Here is a 23,763-nt window from a genome sequence, read left to right as displayed (position 1 = left end):
CCAGCACTGCCCTATCTCTCTCTACTGCGTCTGTTGTGGAGTATTCGCCAAGACCAACTCAAACTCTCTTTATTCATTTTCAAAACTCTAACCAATTACAAAGCAGTAAAAAGACTCTAAGGCGTAACCTTCAATCATAAAGCCAATCACACTAAGTACTGAATACGTCATATCTTTTGATTAATCGTTCACTACATTAATAACTACGGATGTCAGAATAGCGACGGTATCTTGTAATTAGTTCCAAATCACTGAGCCAAGTTCCGTCCAAAACTTCAAATAGGCCTACACGATGACAGACATAACACAGCAATTCGCTAATAATCAGTTAATTAAGTCGGTTAACAGATACGCAAAAACAAATTCATGACAATTGAATGATACTATCGGGAGTACACGTAGACAGGTGGCGTATTCTTTGAAGAAGCAATAACAACTTAACCGAATAAGTTTTTTTTTTTGATTTTCTGAGGAAAGAAGGAAACCGGAAGTTATCCTAAACAAACCTGAAGATATGATGATATTGTTACTCCGTTATGAAGCGTGTGGAAAGTGTAATTGATGGAACTAGCTTCGGCAGTTGTGTACTACATTGATATTTACAGCGGCCTCCATTCATTTCTTTATGTTCGGCATAACTGATTAAACTCAAGTTTGTGAATTTACAGGGCCAGAAAATTTCATACCACATTACGTCCATGCCAATACCCCGCAGATCAAGATCTGAATTACCAAATAAAATCATAGAAATGTTGCAGAATTTAACAGGAAATTTCAGTTCATTTCGTTTGTGGTCATATTTTCGTCTTCTCATTACATGCGCGTTAGTTTATAACAACAATAATATTTTCATCGTATATCGCATTGTTTGAAACAATAATGATAATTATTTGAACATTACTCACTGCATTTTGATAATATTATACTTTTCAGATTTTAAGAGGAACGATTGGAGCGAACAAAATGAAACTGCTAATGTTGGGAATTAATTTTGTCCTGTTAATATGGGTTACTACTGAAAGGGTTCAAATATGTTATTGTTCGTTTCAGTTAATTACTCATCTGTTTTGAAGTGTCAATGTTCGCAAATATTGGGTATTGTATCTACAGTTTCACGAAAGGTTTGAATTTCAGTAAACACACTTATTCACGCGATTGATAATATCTTTTACAAAAATTATACATGTCTGTTTTTCTTAAATGTTGCACTCGAACTTACTTTAGTAATGTATTTATTTATGAACACATTCTTACTTGATTATGTGATTTGTTTATCGTTTGTTATGATTACTGTACAATAGTACAAAGTGCCTCATCATGAAACGCACCATTTGATATATTTTGTTTTTTCAGAAATAATAATTTTAATGATTTTTTCATCATCTTATCAGAGTAAATACATTTTAAAATGTGTCAAATGTGTCTCTGTTACGAACACTTGTCAATATTGTGTTTTACTGTTCAAGGTGTTGCGACGATAAACACTTTTTCAATAAATATTTCTGGTGGAAACTCTTTTCTACGAAAGCCGAGAAGGGACTTCCCACTTCGTACTTCCCATTTCTCACTTCTTACTTCTCATTTCCCACTTCTTACTTCCCATTTCTCACTTCTCATTTCCCACTTCTTACTTCCCATTTCTCACTTCTCATTTCTCACTTCTTACTTCTCACTTCTCATTTCCCACTTCTTCGCACATCTTCGAACCTCGTTCTCAACACATGCGCACATATATGCGCAGCAATCACCCATGATGATTTCAATGGCCACCACGTAACAACTTATATTCGGCGTCTTGATATCTGGTGAAACTGGGGCAGATAACAACATCTATCATCACAATTAGAAGTCTGTAACGTCTTCTGTAAGTAACATTAATCTATTGGGTAACGTGCATGATTTATATCAGATGGATGAACTGGCCATACTAGGTGAGTGGTGGAAGTGGTGCTGTTGATTACATTCAGTATTTAACACGGTATTTCTGATATTTTACTTTAGAAACATTCTAGTGATATTTGTAACCATAAATGGATGAACTGGTCATACTAGGTGAGTGGTGGAAGTGATGCTGTTGACTACATTCAGTATTTAACATGGTATTTCAGATATCTTATTTTAGAAACATTCTAGTGATATTTGTAACCATAAATGGATGAACTGGTCATACTAGGTGAGTGATGGAAGTGATGCTGTTGACTACATTCAGTATTTAACATGGTATTTCAGATATCTTACTTTAGAAACATTCTAGTGATATTTGTAACCATAAATGGATGAACTGGTCATACTAGGTGAGTGGTGGAAGTGATGCTGTTGACTACATTCAGTATTTAACATGGTATTTCAGATATCTTATTTTAGAAACATTCTAGTGATATTTTTAACCATAAATGGATGAACTGGTCATACTAGGTGAGTGGTGGAAGTGATGCTGTTGATTACATTCAGTATTTAACATGGTATTTCAGATATCTTATTTTAGAAACATTCTAGTGATATTTGTAACCGTAAATGGATGAACTGGTCACACTAGGTGAGTGGTGGAAGTGATGTTGTTAAGTACAATCAGTATTTAACACGGTATTTCAGATATCTTACTTTAGAAACATTCTAGTGATATTTGTAACCATAAATGGATGAACTGGTCATACTTGGTGAGTGGTGGAAGTGATGCTGTTGATTACATTCAGTATTTAACACGGTATTTCTGATATCTTACTTTAGAAACATTCTAGTGATATTTGTAACCATAAATGGATGAACTGGTCATACTAGGTGAGTGGTGGAAGTGATGCTGTTGATTACATTTAGTATTTTTCATGGTATTTCTGATATCTTACTTTAGAAACATTCTAGTGATATTTGTAACCATAAATGGATGAACTGGTCATACTTGGTGAGTGGTGGAAGTGATGCTGTTGATTACATTCAGCATTTAACAAAGTATTTCAGATATCTTACTTTTGTAACCATAAATGGATGGATTAGTTATTCTGGAAAGTGGTGGTTATCCTGCATATTTCTAATTTCATAGTTCATGTAGTCCATATTCATCACTTAGTTCATACCTAATTAATGTTATGTTCTCTGTTTAAATTTATAGAATCAATACAGTCAATGTGATCAAAGGTAGGTGTAACACACATAGTCACAACCCAGTATGGAATGTCAGTGATTTCCTGTTTCAAGATGCACGTCCGCCAAGGAGGACATACATTTGGGGTTGGAATCTTAAAGCAATCTGCACACAAAATGGATGTCCGGATCACTTGTGTTCAGAAGACAAAATTCACTAATGCTCGGTGTTGACAGTCATTAGTACAAACAGTGACTCATGGACTCAATATCTTTTCAAAATATTTAATTTCAATACAACAACCAACAATAAACCTAACATGGTACTTGCATTATATCAAATAAAATACAATAAGCTATTAGTGGATCTTTCCTATGCATTCATTACAGCGTTTCTATCCCATTACACAATAACATTTTTTCAACACTAGGGGCGCTAATACTCATCAATCTGGTATTCAGTGTGGAGGGTACTATTCACCACTCGGGAATTTCTGCATGACCCCTAGACAAACATTCACTGACCGAAATGTAAACAAATTCAAGAGGACACTATATTTATAATAAACAAAAGATATTCAATGTTCAGACGATGAGGGCGCTGTTGTCATAATCTATGACGTAACGTTTTTTCACTTGATGATGTAAGGCCTAATGTTCGTTGGTCTCAACATCTGATGTCCCAGTAACAATCTTCTTTCAGTTAATATGTGTTAATATAAGTAATGCTTATAGTTCGTTCAGGTATTATATCTTACTATATTACTGACGTCATCAACGAAGCTTGTCGTTTTATTTATAGATTTACTCAAGTGTTCACGTTGGTGATGGCTGGAAATTCTTTTCTCAGTTCAATATTATTTACAATTCTATATCACCGTTAATTCACTCCTTTCGTATCAAAGTTCAACCTTTAACGATGCAATCCTCTGAATGTTTTCAACTGGACGCCATTACGATAATGTCTTTGTGTCACGTGATCTATATCTTGTAAATCGGATGCTGTGTAGGCCCTCATTGCCCAATTTCTCATTAAACGTTAAAACAAACAACCAAGAATATCATAATACCCTAAATACGCCGTAATCAAATACAACTACGGTAATTACGTTTCAAAATACACACACGATACATACTAAATTAACGACATAATACTCAATACGAAACAATGCACTTACCGGTACATCTCACAACAAATAAAAACGAAAGAATCTTTAAGTACCACCAAAATTGGCGCTAACTCAAAAAAGTTGTACTTCTGTTTGTAGTAAAAGTCCAAATGATCACATAGGTTTAACATACATACTTTTAATGACTTAGTTATTTCAATGACCTGATAATATTTGCAAATTTTATTTATGTTTATAGAAACAATTTACAGCCACTGATCACCAATTCACTACGTTCAATTACCCACCATAGACTCCGGTCAGTCAAAATGACTATTTTGAACTGTAGGCATTAATCAGCGATTCTGCCGGTGACTGAGAGATAGAATCCAGGTCAGGGGAAGCCCCATGACCTCAAGATTCTTTTACCCCTTACGTCACGAACCCACGTGACCGAGGCCACATGGCAACGCCATAGGCAGCCGTCCATCACTCTTAATTTCTCTCCGCCTCGAGTGGAGATGAAATCTAGCGAGCTCTGCTGGATCGCCTGCTTTTTTTCCTGTCCGGATTTATAGCTTGGGTTGTTGCCGCTGCTCGGCATCCGACATGGTAGCTGGTAGGATAAGTTTTCCTTGTCTTTTTTTACCCTCGTGTCGTTTTCCCCTTTGTGTGTAGTATTTTTCACAGCAAAGAAATCAAAATCCGGCGCCACTACGTAGTCACATGTTGATTTCATGGCGGCACCTTTTACAACTGTAATTCGTCTCCCTCATGCATGTCGTCTTTTATTTTTAATGTATTTAGCAATATATCGATGTAATGACAGCTCCAAGGCTCGCTGCCTTTTTCTTCCGGTCTCCTCGTCTTTCGAGCCGACCGTACAGTGGTTTATTCAGAATCTACCAGCATAGAACCCGCATCCGAGATGCTTTGTCGTGGCTACGTGTGGGTTCCGGGTTTTTGCGTGAAAGCGTGCTTTTTTCACTGGAGTTCTGAGGCCTGAGATTTTCTTTCAGAGCCATCAAAATCGCTGACACTGACCGCGTCACAGCAAGGTCGCGCGTCCAGTAAACAAATCGGTTAAAGTGAGTTGCGTGTTTTGCATGAGTGGAAAGTCCTCACGCTCGGCTACCGGTACTTCATGTACCGGGACGTCGAGTAAGAGACCCGACGGCGGAGGTACCAATATTTTCTCGGTCTCCCCCGCTGATCGGAGGGCATCCTCACAGTCTGTTTTTTCAGGCGGTGTTTTTTACCCGATTTTACCGGCTGCAGCGAGGCTGTGCCTCTGGAGGCTTTCCTCCTATGGGGCCCGTTGCGGGTCTCTTCGTGGACCCTTCCTCACACGGCGCCGAGTTTGCCTCCGAGTTGAGGGCTTTGGTCGAAGGACTGTCGGGGCAATTGTGTCCCTGGCAGGCCGGGTAGATCAGACGCAGTCGGAGCGAGCTGTCTCCACTGTGTCCCCTCGGTGGGCGAGCAGGAAGAGACACGAAAGCATGTTTGCATTCAAACGCGTCTCTTCCGGGGAACCCCCGTTCCCAGTCACGGCTCTCCCACTATAGGCTCAGGCTAATTACACCGGTCCTTCTCTGGATCGGCGGGCACTGAATGCCAACGGGGTGCTGGCAGCCAAGTCTCCGATCTCGGGGCAGGGCTTTCACGGCAGGGCACGCGTTGACCCCCCCACTTTCAGCCAGCTAGGGTTCGTCACGCGGTAACGGTACAACGGTAACAAATTTATCCTTGTGTCCGGTCCCCGCTGTGGGTTTTGACTCCTTTCTTACTGACCCACGGGCGTACCCAGAGGGAACCGACCCTGTCATGAGACGCACAGTCGAACACGCTCCCTCTCACATATTTTAAGTTAAAGGAGACGCGTTCGCTCGCGTTGGATACAGCCGGTACTCCGGGCGATCCCTCAGAGTCTTCCATCTGTATGACTCGGTGAGCCACGCTTTTGGGGTGAGGCGGAGTATCATCGTTCCCAGTGATACGATGTATATACCCCCACCCTTGATCCTAAAGCGACCACCTAAGGTTGCTTCAACGCTTATGGGATCACGGGCGTCGGGATCCAAAGCAACCCCGTCGGCACATCTCTCCCATGTCCGTCTGAGTGCGGAGTGGGGCGCAGAGCACGCAAACGGTTTTGATGGGCGGCGTTGGTCAGCCGCGGAGGATGTAATGCTTAAGGCCCCCGGGTGGGGATAACATTAGGCAACACTTCCCACTGGACCAAACGCTACCCAGTCGGTGTGTTTCGGGATCAGACCCCATAGCGTGGGATGAGACCAAAACGCCCCCAACAGGATTCCAAGGCTCCTTCCCCAGACCCCGGTACCACGAATTTGGCAAACCGGGCAAAGGGGGATAGCTGCGTTCCATGGGTGTCTTTGCCAATTGAGGACGACCCATCTAGCCCTGAGGGCAGAGTTGCTTGAGCGTATTATTATGCGTGCCCAGCACTCTGGTGACCTTGGAGGCAGAACGCACCAGCCTCCTAGACCAGGCGACTTTTTTACTGGTGGGCCACCGCACATCTACGTGCGACACCCCCTAGTGTTGCCTGGCTCACTTGGCCAGGGCCACTACTGGGCTATGAGACGCGGCCTTAGATGCACGTGTTTTCGCCGACAAGCTGAGCTGGGGTACGTCCCCCCACCTCAGTGACGCAGACTGGACACCCTCCACCCTCTTTGTTCAGGGAATGGTGGGTACAGTCTCGGAGCTTCAGAGTGCAATGAATCAGAGGGTTCAGATTGAATCCGCTAGCCAGTTGGTCCTGCCATGGGCAAGCGGAGGGCACCCCAAGCACAGGAAACACAACGCCCTAGGGCGTTGCCCGCTAGCCAGAGTCAGCCAGGAGGCAAGCGCTTATACCCTTCCATGGGAGGGAAGGGTAGTGGCGTGTCCCCAGGGAGGTAAGAGCCAGGTGGTGGCTCCTCACCCTCTCTGGGCGGATGTCTACCCGGCAGCAGGGGAAGCATGTTTGACGCTCACCTCTGCAACCAGGGGAGACAGGCACGTGTTCGGTGAGTGGCCAGGTCACAACTTAGTGACTACTTCAGGCCTTGGGGAACTCGCCTCATGGGGGAAGGGAGCACCCTCCCCCCTTGCAACTGCCGAACACATGGCCACACATCCCTGTCGTACACAGATTGCGCCGGTGTAGTCCGGTTTGGAGACGGCGGGTGACCGACCCCTGGACCTTCCCAGGTGGTGACATCCGTTTACGGCATACCGCTGAAATCTACACTTCCCCCCGTCAGTGTCTCCCCTGTTGGGCACTACCAGGGGACTCCCGCAAGGCGGAAGCAATCAGACAGGAAGTAGCAGTTTGCAGGGGAAAGACGCCATACACAGGGTACATCAGCCGGAACTAAGTCCAGGCTTCTACCCAAATGTGTTCGTAGTACCAAATCTACAAGTGGCAGGCGTCCAGTTTTGGACCTAGACAGACTGAATCAGTACGTGCCCCTCGATCGGTTCCACATGGAGACACCATTCAGGGTTCTTCTCTCCATCCACCGTTTTGACTGGCTAGCCCCGCTAGATTTAAGCGGGGCCTACCTGCACGTACCGATGCACCTAGCGAGTTGCCATCTCCTTCGAATCGCCCAGCTGGGCCAAGTATTCGAACTTCGGTGCCCCCCTCCGTTTGGGTTAGGCACAGCGCCCTACGTGTTCACCAGAGGGATGAAACAGGTAGTGCTGCTGCTTCACCAGATGTCGGTACACCTCAATCCGTACCCAGACTACTGATTACCAACAACCCGGGCAAGGGGTAATAGCCAAACGCATCAGGCTAACACAGGATTTACTTCACCAGTTGGGCTCGTTAGTAAATCGACAAGTCCCACCTCGAGCCAACGCGCAGTTGGTGTCCCTGGGCATGGAGTTTTGACACAGAGGTAAGCTTGGCTTAGCTATTTCAAGCATATTGCTTAGCGCTAAGCAGCCTAGCCGAATGCCTAGTCAGCGTTCCCTCGGTGTCCCTCCGTGAACTAATGCGGATCATCGGAATGATGACCTCGGTTCGAAGGGTCGTTCCCCAGGCCGCACTACGCAGCCGCCCGGTATAACACTTGTTATAACGCCGAGCTCTTCTATGGGAACTAGATAGGCAGGTTTCGATCTCGGACCAAGTGAAGGAAGCCCTGCCCTGGTGGTCGTCACTGACCAACCTCAGGCAGAGGGGCCCCCTTGGACCCGCTCGCCGCAGGTATGACTCTGGTAACAAATGCCTCCCCCCAGGGTTGGGGAGCGCTTCTATTGGACGAACAAGCCCAAGGATATGGCTCCTGCATAGTTTTGGGACCACCATATCAACCGGCTCGAACTGTGAGCAGTGTACAATTAGCACTACCACGCTTTCTACCCGTAGTTCGAGACCACAGAGTCCTGCTCCGCACAGACAACGCAGCGGTGGTCTCCTTCAAAAAGGAGGGGGGGACGCATTCCCCATCGTTGTCAGTCCTAGCGGAGCAAAATCCTCCTTTGGTGCCTGGAATACAATGGGGGAGCTAACCGCACACCACCTTCCAGGGGTGAGGAACAGTCTGGCGACGCCCTTTCAGGGCGACTCCGTCTCCAGAACACGAAGTGGCTGATACCCCAGTGGGTAGCCTCCAGGCTGTTTCGGCTGTGGACGGTCCAAGGTTAGACCGTTTGCCGCACCCCGGAACACCAAGCTCCCGACGTACGTAACACTCCTGCTGACTCCAGGAGCCTGGGCCAGGGTCGCTTTGCTACCCCGCGGATCCACTTAGTTGTGTACGCTTTTCCTCCCTTTCCGCTAGTCCACCGGGCACCGGAGAAGAATTCGACAGGTGCACACCTGCATATTATCATTGGTTGCACCCAATTGGCCGAACAGGGCCTAGTTTCCACTTCTGTCGGAAACGATAGTCGAAACACCAGCAGTGCTTCCGGACTTACCGGACATGCCGTCCCAACCAGACGGCGCACTACCACGAGCCCAGCGGGTATCACTTACCCGCATAGAGGCTCTCATTAGACCCGCCCATACGAAAGCTTTATCTGAGCGGGCTGCCAACGTCCTGGCCAGGGCGAACTGGGATTCCACCAATGCAGCCTACATTTCTAGGCTGCGAGCATACACTGGTTAGTGTAGCGGAAGGGAGATTGATCGATACCATCCCTCTATTGGCCAGGTAGCAGGCTCCTTCGTCCACCTGTTTGACGAAGTGGGTTTGTCCTACGCAGCGATCGTTGGCTACAGGTCGGCCTTGTGCCCCACCATTCAAACGTACGGGAACAAGACTAACCGATTGTCCTACTATTAGGAGACTATTTACTGCTTTCCAGACGCTGAGACCCCATGCAAGGGAACTGCCCAACTGGGACTTGTCGGCTGTGTTGTCCGCTCTAAGCAGACCGCCTTTTGAGCCTCTCCAATCAGCACCACTCAATTTTTTGATGTGGAAAATAGTCTTCCTACTGGCCCTCGCCTCAGGTAGGCGCCGATCAAAGCTAGGCACGCACTATCCTTTGCGGACGGTTGTGCCGCTTTTATGGTCGATCAAGTTGTACTAAGACACAAATCGGGTTCTCGCCAAGAACCATATCCCAGGACACGATCCTCAACCGATCGTCATCCCCCGGCTGGCAAATATTGTCAGTCCGGAAGATCAGGAGTTGCTTCTCTGCCCGGTCCGAGCGCTGAGTTGCTACGAGAACCGTACCAGGTTTTCTAGACGGGGAACCAAACACATGTTTTTGTGTTACGGCCCTGACAAGCGGGCCTTGTTTGCTGACCCAGCCCGAACGACTGCAGGGGCCTCTGCGCATAGGCGATAAGTCAGTCTCTGCATTTTTGCGGGCAGATTGTCTGTTCCACTAGCACTTCCTGGAAGCTCCCAGGTTTCGCTTCTGTCGACCTACGCCCTCATGCGAACTGTTTCGGTCCTACTTCAAGCTTATCACCCCCGAGTTCGGCTTGGGTCTAGCTTTCTCGGGCACACTGAACCCTGTCACCACAGCAGCATTGGCTTCTTGCTTCTGGGACAGCACAGGCAAGGTAAGACACCACCCTTCTTGGGTCTTAACTTAGGTCTTTGGGTTTGTTTTTCATCCCGGACTGGGTGAAAGTCTTTCATCATTCTCCTTTTTTTTCTGTTTGCTCGGAAAAACCCGCCACCTATCGGTGTCTGACTCTGCCTACAGTTCAAAATAGTCATTTTGACTGACCGGAGTCTATGGTGGGTAATTGAACGTAGTGAATTTAGGCGAGGGTTCTTCGAACCCGCCTATTCACATAGTTCATACCCACCATAGACTCCGGGTCCCCCCCAACCTCCCCACTCTTTCCGTCGCGTTGGTCTAAGTCCTTGAGGCGGAGAGAAAGGAACCAGAGTGATGGACGGCTGCCTATGGCGTTGCCATGTGGCCTCGGTCACGTGGGTTCGTGACGTAAGGGGTAAAAGAATCTTGAGGTCATGGGGCTTCCCCTGACCTGGATTCTATTTCTCCGTCACCGGCAGAATCGCTGATTAATGCCTACAGTTCAAAATAGTCATTTTGACTGACCGGAGTCTATGGTGGGTATGAACTATGTGAATAGGCGGGTTCGAAGAACCCTCGCCTAAATCAGTATTAGTCAGTATTGTTTAGAACACGCCTTTCCAAAGAAGTTGACTTTTGTCAAAAAAATTTTCAATGAAAAATAACAGAAGTTTATTAATTCCAAGGAGTGTACACATTAGAAAAGGTACATCTGCTTTAACCCTTGTAGTTCTCTCTTGTATATTACAGATGTGGGTACAACTCTGCATGATATGTATGTTTGTACTCATTATTGGCCATGTTGAAAGTATGCTACCAGAGTACACACCTGCATCTAATGGTGCACATCACAACGGTGCCAGAGAGAATTTGATAACAGATTACTTTAATGCTTGCTATTCTAACCAAGAAATATTAGCTTCTCTTGCACTTTGTCATGGTATATACAATTCATTAATTATAGTTACTGTATAAGTTAATGTTCTTCATATTGATCAATTCATTCTGTGTAGAAATGAAACAATCTAATATCATTTTATGAAGTAATGACATGTGTAATCATTTTTATAATGGTATTATGATATAAATCCAGTTAATGATTTTTATTTTTCAATATTTTCTTTTTTCATAAGGTATTGTTATTAGCTTGAGACACTTAAAACGTCTTCTGAGAAAGTTTGGCTTGAGAAGAAGACAGACAGTTAATTTATTGCATTTAGATAATGTATTAGAAGCTATACAACAATAGCTAAATGGAAGTGGAAAGTGTATTGGCTACAGGTCAATGTGGAAACGGTTGAAGTTGAAATATGGATTGGCTGTTAACAAAGACATTGTACTTGAGTTGTTATGTCTTGTTGACCCAGATGGTGTAGAGCGGCGTAAAAAGCGCAGGATGATGCACCCGGACCAAATTTTATCTGGCACATAGACGGATATGATAAATTAAAACCTTTTGGGTTTGCAGTCCATGGAGTGATTAATGGTTTCAGCAGAAGAATATTATGGTTGGAAGTATCTCTAAGTAACAACAGTCTGGCAATTGTTGCACACTATTATCTTGACTGCGTGAGGCAGACTGGATTTGTTCCAAGGGTCATTAGATGAGACTTTGGAACAGAGAATTCTACTGTTGCCTCCTTACAACCAATATACTATGGATACTATCGGCATAATAGTTTGAGAATACATGGAGCATTTTAAAGTTGTACAGCAATATGATGAACTATATAATACACCCCAGAATATATTTTCTGGTGAAATGTTTTTCCTAGCAACAAATGCAGCATCTGATGAAGCAATGTACACCCAATCCAATGCTGCAGTTCATAATAGTACATACCAATTACAGCATGAAAATGAGCCTGATTTCCTGGCTTGTTTATGCAACATTATTAATGTCTGTGAAAACTATTCATAGATCTAAAAATTATAAACACAAACTCGTTAGAGAATTCACTGTGGTATAAGGTATACAAACCGCAAAATAGCATTGCTATAAACAAAGCAACAAACAAATTGGATGTTTCTGCAGCAGTACAAAAACTACTTAAAGGTTTATTTTAAAACAAGTCATAACACGTTAAAGTATATTGCATTCACAATTAGTTAAACACTGAAACGCTCTTGTACACCAACAATACCAAGTTAGAAGAATATCAGCATAGAAGTTTTCTGGATATTCAAGTTTTGAATGGCAAACAATAACTTGACTAAAATTTACCTAGGACTAATAGTTTTTAAAGTTACTTAGAAGTTTCTTAAATAGTTATGAAGTTACAATGGAAATCATTTTTGATATTTTCATATCGGAGGATATTATGTCACACTATGGCTGCCCCCAACTAATTTGCATAATAAACTGACTGCCAACTCGGTTCTCCATAGGCTTCATGTTGATTAATTTAAAGTAAAATATCTAGTGAATCAGAAGTGATATTAATATTATGTAAAGTGGGACATGCTTAAATAATGCTCTGTAAAATCAATAAGGCTGTTGGTCTTTTTTTGGGGTCATAGTCCAAACAATTATCAATATTCACAGCCAACATATCATGGATATATGCATGTGATGACAAGAGCTTTAGGCAACTTGGTTTGTTTCCTCCTTGCAACATTGAATACAGTGGTTCTTTTGTAGCAGCTATTGCATCGCTATTTCCAGCATTGTCACCTTCAGATATTTGCGAATCATCATCAAAAGCCCAAGCATCCTTTCCAGTGTACAGTTTTAGTAAGGTTATTCCAACAGACCACATATCTGACATTGTTGTACCATTGCTTTGATGAAGCAGGCACTCTGGTGCCATATAAGGAGTACCAGGAAGCCCCATACTTGTGCCTAGTTGAAGAGTTTTGTGCACTTGTTTAACTTTGCTAATTCCCATATCACATAGCTTGGTGTTCAATGTATCACGAGATATTAGTACATTTGGCAGGTTTGATGTCTTGGTGAATTATATTAGCATTGTGCATGTAAGTTACGACTTGACAAAGTTGCTTAGCAATATACGATTTCTGGGCTATTGAAATCAATCTCACGGAACAAAATTTCCTCCATATTTGCTCCATCTATATATTCCGACACAATATATATACTAGTTTTCTCTGTAGCAACTGTCATCAGTTGAACGATGTTCGGATGTCTGATTCTACTATACACCTGGATCTCTCTTCTAACAGTTGCTTGCAGAAGCCTGGCATTTCTGACTTTGACTTCTTTTATAGCAACATCTGTGCCGATCCAACTCCCTTTATATACAACTCCAAATGATCTTCTGCCTATTTCATTTTTTTTCTCAAATTTCAAATCTTTTCTGTTGATCTTTGGTACATCTAGTGCTGCTACAGGTACAGTTTTTCAGATTCTGAAATTTGGCTATCCATGTCTTCTGTAGTAGGCCTATTTCCACATTTTAAAACTTGTCTATTATTTTCTGTGAACTTTTGATTTACTTCACAAGTATTCCTTCATTTGGATTTGCTGAATTTTCCTAAGCATACTTTAACAATGCTAACGGCCTCAGATTCTTCAAACAAGTCATCAAACGTTACGACAACGCTATACATACCAGGTTCACTCACAAAAAATGCAGCAACGATCAGAATCTTCAACAGTAATGGCACCATTTCTTCTCCGTGTGTATTTAGCGCTTGGCTGTCCATGACAAGATGTAATAACAGCAATGATTAGTTGTTTGGTGTCGTCATAACCCCATAATTCCTCTGGACCATGAAGTATGTTTTTAGAATTTTCTGATCCATTCGACATTGGGAAAACAATTTTTAAGGCATCATTTTCATCACACCCGTAATTCAGATAACACACCCCATTCTTTGATAATAACTTGACTTTGTATTCATTGAGTAGTGGGTCAAACTCACATAAAGTTTCTACATTAGGTTGTGTAAATGAACATGTGTCACGACACTCTAGATGACCTAGATGAAGCTGTGATTGTACACGTTACTTGTGAATAACTTGACTGCATTTCTTGAAAGTAATAAATACGTAAATCCTCTTCTGTAGACTGTAGGGAAGATGACTGGCTCTCAATATCAAAGTTCAATACTTTTTCCTCCAAACTGTTGCAAATACTGGAGTCTGTCTGAGAATTGCAGCTGGCAACTGTACTACTAGCTATAGGGCTTGAATCATTGCTAATATCTGACATAGCTTCATGTATTTCCGGGTGACTCTCACTCATATCATCTTTTGTATCTGCATTAGTGCTTGTCATAAGGTAAAGTTTACATTTGCTGGCATAAATACCATGTGATTTTAAATACTCTTCAAAACTGCATTGTTCTCCATCAATGTCAGTGAACGAATCAATTTTGTCTAGCAAAATTTCCCAACTCTTTCTTCATTTCAATGATATTGCCAAGCTTTTCAATGCTCTTTTGAAACAATTTTGTTGCTTTGTTGATCATCGTTTCAACAGTCATATCTTAGTCATCATAATCAATAGCCCTTGTACCACCTCCATCATTGAATCTTATTTGTTTGAATGGCTTGCCGTTTTCCGAGTGTAACCAACCAAGGTATAACTTCTTCTGTTTTTTCGTGGTATAGGGCAGGGTACCTGATAGGGAATCATATGTATAAGTTTATGCACGTTAGAGATATATTCACATTTACTTTGCTTTTCTCTCAACATGAGTATGAGCCAGTAGTGAAAATGTATACAGGTGTTTCAAAATTCTCATAAATAACTTGCGTCAATGGAAAATATGGCCAGAGAATATAGAAATCGACATTAAATTATTTTGATATTGTAATTCACTGGTTTACTGGTTAATGTAAACTTTATTATAAAGCCTGTTGCATTTATTTGTAGTATCTTGTGGCATTGTTTGGTGAGAAATAAAGCACTGACGTAATACAATATTCTTAATGTTACCCCTATAGTTTGTTCAAACTTACCAAATTTGCAGAAAAATCAGTCAAAGCATGTCTAAAAAAATATTATTATTACAGGGTATGCACCATAATACTTTGTGGTCAGTACAATACCTTAACACATTTCCAAGTTTTTATGAGTTCTGATCATAAATGTTGATTAAATTGACTAAAGAATTGATATGCAAATTACCTAATCAATATTCATATGCACAATTACACTATCTGTCTGTGTGATATTCTAACACATGTACCTACCAAGTTTTGATGAGATATAATTAAGGAATGTTCAAGTAATTAGGAAAAATACTGAAAAATGGAAATTATTATGCAAATTAGCTAATCAACCAGGCACCCAATATGTCAAAATATCTAATTACAGTCTGTTTTTGAACAATGAACACAACTAGACAAATCAGAGGGACAACCTAAGATACCATAATGAAAGATTTGAAATATTCAGCAAAAATCCAATGTCACAATTTTGACATAAAATGAATAAATCTGAGAGAGATCCTCCTAAGGTAGTACCAAAACACCAAATTTGAAAGCATTCTGAGCTAGAGCATATCTCGTAACATTGTTATTCAATTCAATGAAAGTCATACTTGGAGCCTACATAAGATTGTTATGGTGAAATATGACTTGGCAGCTATATGTTCATGATATGAGTAAATGAAGGTAATGATTAAGAGTTGTGGATAGAAGTACTATGTTTATATGCACAGTTATCAGTTATGTACTGGTGTCACTTGAATTGCAAAATTATGGTTGCAACACATCTCGTTACACGACTATAGTTTTTAAATATGGGATAATAGTCAACTATATTTGATAGGAAAGACAGGAAGGGGGAGGGGGCAATGAATTACATTAATTGAAGCTGACCATTGTTAATTGCAGATTTTAACTTTACAATTTCTCCAACTTTGTATATTACAATATACAATGAATGCAATGGTGCAATTCTAATGGAGATGCACGGTACTATCTTTTAATCCAAGCTTTAGTTATTGACATTGAAAATTATAACTCAAACTACATTTTGCATAAAAGTGCATCTTTGATCATTTACCTGTTCTTGCAAAAAAGTTTCATAAATTGTATTTCCTCTTTCTGTTGTAAAGATTTCACACAACAGCTGCAAAACAAACACATGAGTATGCATTTACTAAACCAGGAACACATGAAGTGTGAAGAAATTGTTTTCGTTCCAGGCAGTGTAAAATGGGGGCAAGGGGGGTGTTTGCTGGTCAGGTCTAAGTGTAGAATAATGAGTAGAAAGAACACATGAAGAGAGACACATTTCCTTAGACTCAGGAGGCACCATTTATAAACAAAATAATTAAGAAAAAAAGAAAAAAACAATTAGTCTATGATAATTACTAGCAAACCAGTCCAGATAATTTAAATACATTGGCGCCACACCAAAACAGGGAAAATATGTTTACCACTCTAATTATAGATGAGCACATTTTCCAGGGTGGCCTGTATTAATGCTCGTTTGACAAGTACAGTAACACAAATTGCATCGATGTTCCAAGTGAACAACACAAAACAACACAAAACAACACAAAGTAATAAAATGAGCCTCCATAACCAATGGCACTAGTCAGAATGACAAGTACAGATGATTAAGTTCTACACGATTGACATTACACACCGATGTGTCCTCGGGACAAAGGACTGACATGTTAATAAATTGGATAATATTTCCCATGGAGAAACTTTCATGCACGAACTTCTACGTAAACTTACTGTCAATTCACGTGACCCGTCCACATATCTATTCAACCCTCCATGTAGCGATTGTGGTAACACGTAAGATGCGCGATTTTTGCAACTCTGGTCATGTTTGTCCAACTTTACACGACGTGGTCTATACTAGCGTGCCAACTACACATATTCATACTGGGAAAATATGCGTAAAAGGTGCTAAATACATACCTTTCGCAGCTGCGTCGTCTGTTCATTTGTCGCCATGTTCATCAGAAATTGCGCGTTCGCATACTGTATGACCTTTCAACTTAGTCACGTGGAACGGAAAGTGGGCAGCTACTGGAAATAGGAAATAAGAAGTGAGAAATGAGAAAGTACGAAGTGGGAAATGAGAAGTAAGAATTGGCAAGTGAGAAAACGAGAAGTAAGAAATGAGAAATGAGAAGTGAGAAATGGGAAGTGAGAAGTAAGAAGTGAGAAATGGGAAGTACGAAGTGGGAAGTCCCTTCTCGGCTTTCGTAATTCCCAATGTGTGGCTAGTGAAATCACTTTATTAAAACATTTGAGACATTTTTCTATGTGTCGTGATTATAAACACTTTACAAAATGTGTGTCTAGTAAAATCACTTTTAAAAGTGTTGTGATAATAAGCACTTTTTATACATGTTCCTGGTGGAAACACTTCACAAAATGTGTGTCTAGTAAAACACTTTTAAAAGTGGTGTGATAATAAACACGTTTTTTATACAAGTTCCTGGTGGAAACACTTTAGAAATGTGTGACAAGTAAAAACACGTTTATATACTTGTTTTTGGTGGAAACACTTTTAAAAACGTGTTTTAATGTGTTATGGGTAAAAACATCCCTGAAATGTTCCGCTAAAAGTGTTTTCGTAATATACACTTCTCGCAATTATGCAGATTATAAACACTTTAAGTGTTTTTAAAGTGGGACAAGCTTATAAACACTTTAAATGTTTTATCACAAAACAGTAAAAATGTTCTATTTTAAAACAGTAGTGTTGTAAAATAACTCATTTGCGATTTTGATAAAACATTTAATGTGTTTAATTATAAATCACTTAAAGTGGGGACAAAAATGTGTCATATTTTAAAACACATGGATTTACAGTGTGCACTCATCCATAATATTGACGGAAAATGTACCAGTCGATTGGTACAAGGCTTATTTTATAAAGTAGCCCCTCGTTTGATGAATGAAATGATATAAAAAGAAATAGAATGGACTAAAAAACCCAGTGCTTGGTTGATCCTAATGCCTTTCTTTGGGTTAAAAACAAAAATTAATGCGTGGAACAGCTGTCTGGGTTCGGATTGAATAAGATCTTGAATTATCCTTATGATCTCCGATCACCCTGTCTTAAATTAATTTCTTAAGATTTCATACGAACGTAAGCTTTTGGAAATATGGATGGTATCAGGGAGGATTGGCACGAGAGGGCGCCATCTGATCTGAATGGGACGTTTCGACGTCAGTCGTCCGTAGCGCATCGTCAAGCAACAACGTCCCGTTTACGAACAGATAAAATAATTTCAGCCATTCCTTTACAGAATAATCCTCAACAAAACTTAGAAACATTTCATAGACAAATACAGGCTCCAAAATTATGTCTATTGCAAAAGAATTCAACCGACAACCAGTTTGACGCCACAATTTCTTGCTGGAGCCCGAGTTCTACGCGTGACTTTATTGCGTTCAAATCTGTTCCATTTCAAACTGCGCATGCACACACACTGTGGTTCCTTGAAATGCATACTAATTAGGTAACTTGTCACTGATAAAAGTCACCAAAAACATTTTGAGCAATTTTGAGCAATAGTACTAGAGTGAAATATAAACGTGCATCTGCATTCTCCATGAATTTCATAACTTGCTATGATCATGGTAAAGAGAAAACCTGTGTTTAGTTTCAATAGTTAGCTGGAGTCTGATCGAAAACGTGTCTCAAAAATTACTTTTACATCATTTTTTCCGATTATTTTTACAGCTCCGAGTCGTAACGATAGAATCAATCAATTTAGAACTAACATGTATGCTATCGGAAAGCATTTTGGCACAATTTTACTGAAAAGACGAGTTTTCAATGCTCATGAATATTAATTTACGCAAATGAGACAAGTATTTCAACCAATCGTGTCATGCAACTCCCTCCCCTGGATGGTATAGTTTGTCGTGTCACAAGACTTTTATTTTCTGTCTAACTTGAAGTTGTATTAAAAATTTGTTGTGAACAAATGCTCTAAGATTCAGTCGCCGCATATATGGCAAAAACAACTATTCTGTTAAACCACGGATTACACAAATATATCTAAGGCACTTCGACATTTTTAAAGCACGTGCATATCCTCTAAAAAGAACCCGAAATGAGATTACATTGAATTATCATAATCGTTTGATATTCGGGAATGACATTTTAATCCCCTAATGAAAATCACGTGATATAGAATATGAATAGTATTTTGAAGTTGAGTTTAATTCTTTAGAATTTGAGTAAAATCTCAATGATATCTTAAACAAAATGTCAATTCTGAAATGAATTCTAATTCAAGGAATTTCGAGCTGAATTGAAGATTATAATTGTATGTATTAAGGATTATGGGTTTATGTCATTAGGATTCATAAAAAAAAAGAGGGGTCACCGGAAAACATTTCGCGATACAAAGGTCCGACATTCATGGCATATAGTCAAAATTGACAGTCTTTATTATTTTTTCTACCATATACAATAGGAAGTTCTCTTTCATAATGCATTGCATATATGCGCTGTAACATTCTCTGTACAGTACTGTACATATAAGTGAAATTGGCAATTAAGGTGGAGATGCAGGTTCGTGGGCACTTGGGAGTGATTTTTTTTTGCTTTTTATTATCCAAACAGTCTTGGCTATAGACTGTTAAAATTCTGTAGAATTGTGAATAGTGGAACATACTCAAAAAACGATTTTAAAATATAGATAACAACTGCAAACAATATCTCTTGAATGCTTAGCAAGATTTAGCAAGGCTGTACATAAATAATAAAAAAGAAACATGGTGAAAAAAAGAAATGACGGAATCTCCATATTATGCACTATATTTAACTTTTAACAAATCGATAATACATTTAAATTTCGAACTGTTACAGCCATTTTAATTATGAGCATTAGCAAACTCAGGCTTCTTACTGAGTGGATTGTTATGCAAATTAGCAATTATCTCAGCTTCTTTTTAGTGCACATCCCAGAACTTTAAAAAAAATAGCTCCTAGACGCTTTGACCTTTTGTTTTGAAATTTTCACAAATGATTGACATTGTGTTTATCTTCAAAACGCCGTCGTCGGGGCATTGTTTTTGGTTGAACAGTGTTACAACAATCGTACAGACAACTAGCCTGGGTGTTAATTTATGCATAAACTTGAAGTAGTGAAATTTGAGCTGCTGCCCTGCTAAAACCCCTCGTGGAGAACACTGAATTACTGATATATAACATGCTTTTTTGAAGTGGTTGAACTGTTGGTAGCCGAACATCAAGCGATAGGGACGATTACGTCATGTTAAAACTAGTCAAATTGATTTGGGTCATTCCAACCTTTTCAAAGTTAACAAAGTTGTTCATTTAGGAGACCTAACAATGGTAAAGTTGGCAGGGTGTGGGGTGCGTGCTAGTAAGGTGTATGGTAAACCTATGTTACCTGTGGACTATTTATTTTTATCAGCTGGAACCCGTTATAATTTGTATTCAGCGATGGTCAGATGATCACACGTCTTCGCTGAATTGATCACATGACAGTGTCACCTGATCGTTAAGACCGCTCTCTAATGGAACGAACGCGCTCTGATGGAAATGCTCGAGCTAGGTCTCTCTCTCTCGAACTCGGTGAAAAACAGTTCCGGCGTCACAAATCACGTTGTCGCTTGTATGATACTACCAATAATTGAATTTGATTTGCACTCACCTATTGCGCATTCCTTGTCTAGTATGTCATCTGTAGAAATCCAATGAATAACTTGATTGGTCTTATACTTTCAAAATGTTTTATTCCGCATTATAATGACAATTCCTGACCGTTTTGGCTGTTGTATGGTCGTTTCTTCACAAATGTATGATTTTTTCACCATTTCACATTTATGATTTTTATTTTGACCATAATGGCCAAATCATAGTGATAAATATGTTCCCATTATTTTACAAAACGGTTCAAAATGGTCAAAAATATTAAACAAATTGTCATAACGTATTAAACAAAGATTAAATTTGTTATAACAATAGTAAAATACTATCATATAATGCCGAAAGTCCAAGAAAATATCATAAAAATGAGTGATAGTATAATGCAAAGCAAATAATGAAACAAAACAATCATAGAATGCTCAAGTAATGGTAATAATATCGTCAAAAACTTAAAGTGTTTTGAAAGAGAGAAAGAAATTAATAAATTGTAAATGTCACGGGCTTTACTTTACATATCATATGCTTTTTCAACTATTTCGCCACTATATTCGTACAAATCTCCCGTTTTTACTTATTTATAGTCAAACAAGAACTAACCTAAAGGCATACTCAACACTGACGCTGCAAAAAAGTGAACCGGTTGTAGGTTCGATCTGTCTACTCACCCAGCAACATATTCTAGACAGACCAACATCACACACGGCAGTGCCCTGGAAATAATGACGTAAACAACTCGCTTTGTGTTCTGTATTCACGGTTCGTTAAATACTGGGATAGTCATAAGTCATTCCATACAAAAAGGAAAGTAGAAAACGTGGGTTATTGCACATTGTTACTACTTGGTACCTCAATGACGCTCCCAAGACACTTGTTTAGATAAATTCCAACTCCAAACATAAAAATTCGAACTGTAGAAATATTTAAAACCCAAAATGATAATTAAACGCTCATATTTGTTGCGATCATAGGATATAAGGTAGACTGGCACAATCTGGGCGATTTATTTCTTTTTAAATTTAAAATTAAATAAAAAAAAAATAGCGAAATGGAGGTGTTAACGCGAAATTCCCTTTAACCGCGAAATCACCCGGGCCCAGTCCGTGGTGTTTTCGCGTTTCCCACCTTTCGCAAAACTATTTTTCCATTTGTTTTAACTGAAAAAAAATCACCACAGCTGAGCCAGTCTAGATGCTTATAAGGCACAAAGATAGTATTATCTGGTTGTTTGTCTGTTTCAACCTACTTACGCATTTCATTCACATGAGCGCACACTAGCAGCATGTGGTGTACATAAAATACGGTCACATGACGCCATTCCACCACATTAAGACACAAAATGACGGCAATACGACTTTAAAGACTTGACCCTTTTTATCGACGTAATACCGGGTGTTCATCATTTCTGAATATGTCCCCGTTTTTGAAACTTTGTCTTGCAGGCACTAACTGTCAAATTCTTCATATTTGTATTACTGAGTATCTTACAATCCAACTCACGTCTTGAAAAAAACAACCCGGCATGACATTGTCAGCCATAATAATATAGGTAGGAAATGAAGAAATAAACAGGGGGAGCTGAACAAAGCCGCTAATCAAATTTTACTACATCTTGCCCTCAGGCTGAAAACCATTGTGTAGTTCCTCCGTCCAGTGAGACGTCAGTCTCAGTGTATTTAGATAAATTATAATTTGATTCAAAACGTATTCTTATTTATACTGCATAGTAGTCGGCAATGGGAATTGAACTCACATCCTGTTGTGTTGTGAGTACTTCCAGGTCACTATGACAACAACGACTTGTATACTGCGCACATTCTCTAGAATTGGCTGAAGGCACCCCATGAAGGATGGAACACACAAAAAAACAATAATTGCTAATGACACAAGGCTACAATATTGAATGCAATGTTTCATTCAACAAGTATGTCTACTGCTGTTCGCTTTATAAACCTGTTGACCGGGTTAAAAATAAAAATGCTATAAGATGCGAGTCTGGCGTAGACTGACACATGCAGGGCTGACACTGGAAAGTGCGCATCGCGATTGACGCCGCATATACGAAAAAAACGATTTTTTTCACATTTAGCCAAAAATAAATTCCGGAGAAGAAACAATGCAATCCTTGTAGGTATATATTTATATATACCCCAAATGAACTTTGACCTAGTTAGCTGTTATACGGATGTCAATTGTATATATGTGTTCAACATCACTGGGAATAGACAGCCTTTGACGACATTCAATACCGTTGAACACCGCTGACCCGTGTACACCTTGCCCTCATTTTGGAATACGAACCTTGGATTGCATCTTCAAGGTACGTACCGGTAACTGTCATATATCTAAAAACAAGGGCGGCGGCCCCAAACTTTGTTTGAGAGGCGGGGTCTGCTCACCAATCTTGTGCCGAAAGCGCAACCTTAATAGGGGATACGGGGGCATGCCCCCTTAAAAAAATGAAATCTAGACTCTCTGAAACGCTATTTCCTGTATTTTGAGGGGCAAATGTTGCTGACTCAAAGGGGTTCAGCTTGATTTTGGAGGGGGGAAGCAACCCCCACCCAAACTTTGTGTGTGTGTGGGGGGGGACCGCCCCCTCTGCCCTGTTAATACCTCTATGGTAAAGTGAACGTAATTAACACAAGAACGTTAAAAACATCGTCCTCCCACGCTAATGAATCATTCATTATGAAATGTACACAGCATTCGACCAATATACGTCATATCCAGCGATTAATAGACACTACTTCTTAATCAAGCTTAATTTACATGCTTCCAACTGAACGATAGCGAAGATATGAATAGACTGAATACGTCGCGTGACATACTAAATTTCTTAAGGGGTATTGATTAAACATTGAATAGGCCGTGGGCCCACAGTGTTGATACACACATCGGGGCTAAACAGGTATTATGTACCTTTTTTTCTACAGCGCAGTACAATACGAAGTACAGCCGTGTTTTTATAGGGCAAG

The 23,763-nt window shown here is 40.4% G+C and overlaps 1 protein-coding gene and 1 pseudogene across 1 annotated transcript; one reads left to right on the top strand and one right to left on the bottom strand.

Moving 5' to 3' along the window:
• The first annotated feature begins 1,749 nt into the window (after positions 1-1,749).
• LOC144347841 (uncharacterized) lies at positions 1,750-11,822 on the top strand (annotated as a pseudogene).
• An 857-nt stretch (positions 11,823-12,679) lies between these two features.
• On the bottom strand, positions 12,680-13,048 carry LOC144347838 (uncharacterized). Its single transcript, XM_078007499.1, has one exon. It carries the CDS (start codon positions 13,046-13,048, stop codon positions 12,680-12,682), a length of 369 nt encoding a protein of 122 aa, XP_077863625.1.
• Between the last annotated feature and the right edge of the window lie 10,715 nt (positions 13,049-23,763).

Source organism: Saccoglossus kowalevskii, chromosome 4, assembly GCF_978046115.1.
Source record: "Saccoglossus kowalevskii chromosome 4, keSacKowa6.1, whole genome shotgun sequence".
Taxonomy (NCBI): domain Eukaryota; kingdom Metazoa; phylum Hemichordata; class Enteropneusta; family Harrimaniidae; genus Saccoglossus; species Saccoglossus kowalevskii.
The sequence above is the reverse complement of the archived record's forward strand: the minus strand, read 5'-3'. Positions and strand labels throughout refer to the sequence as shown.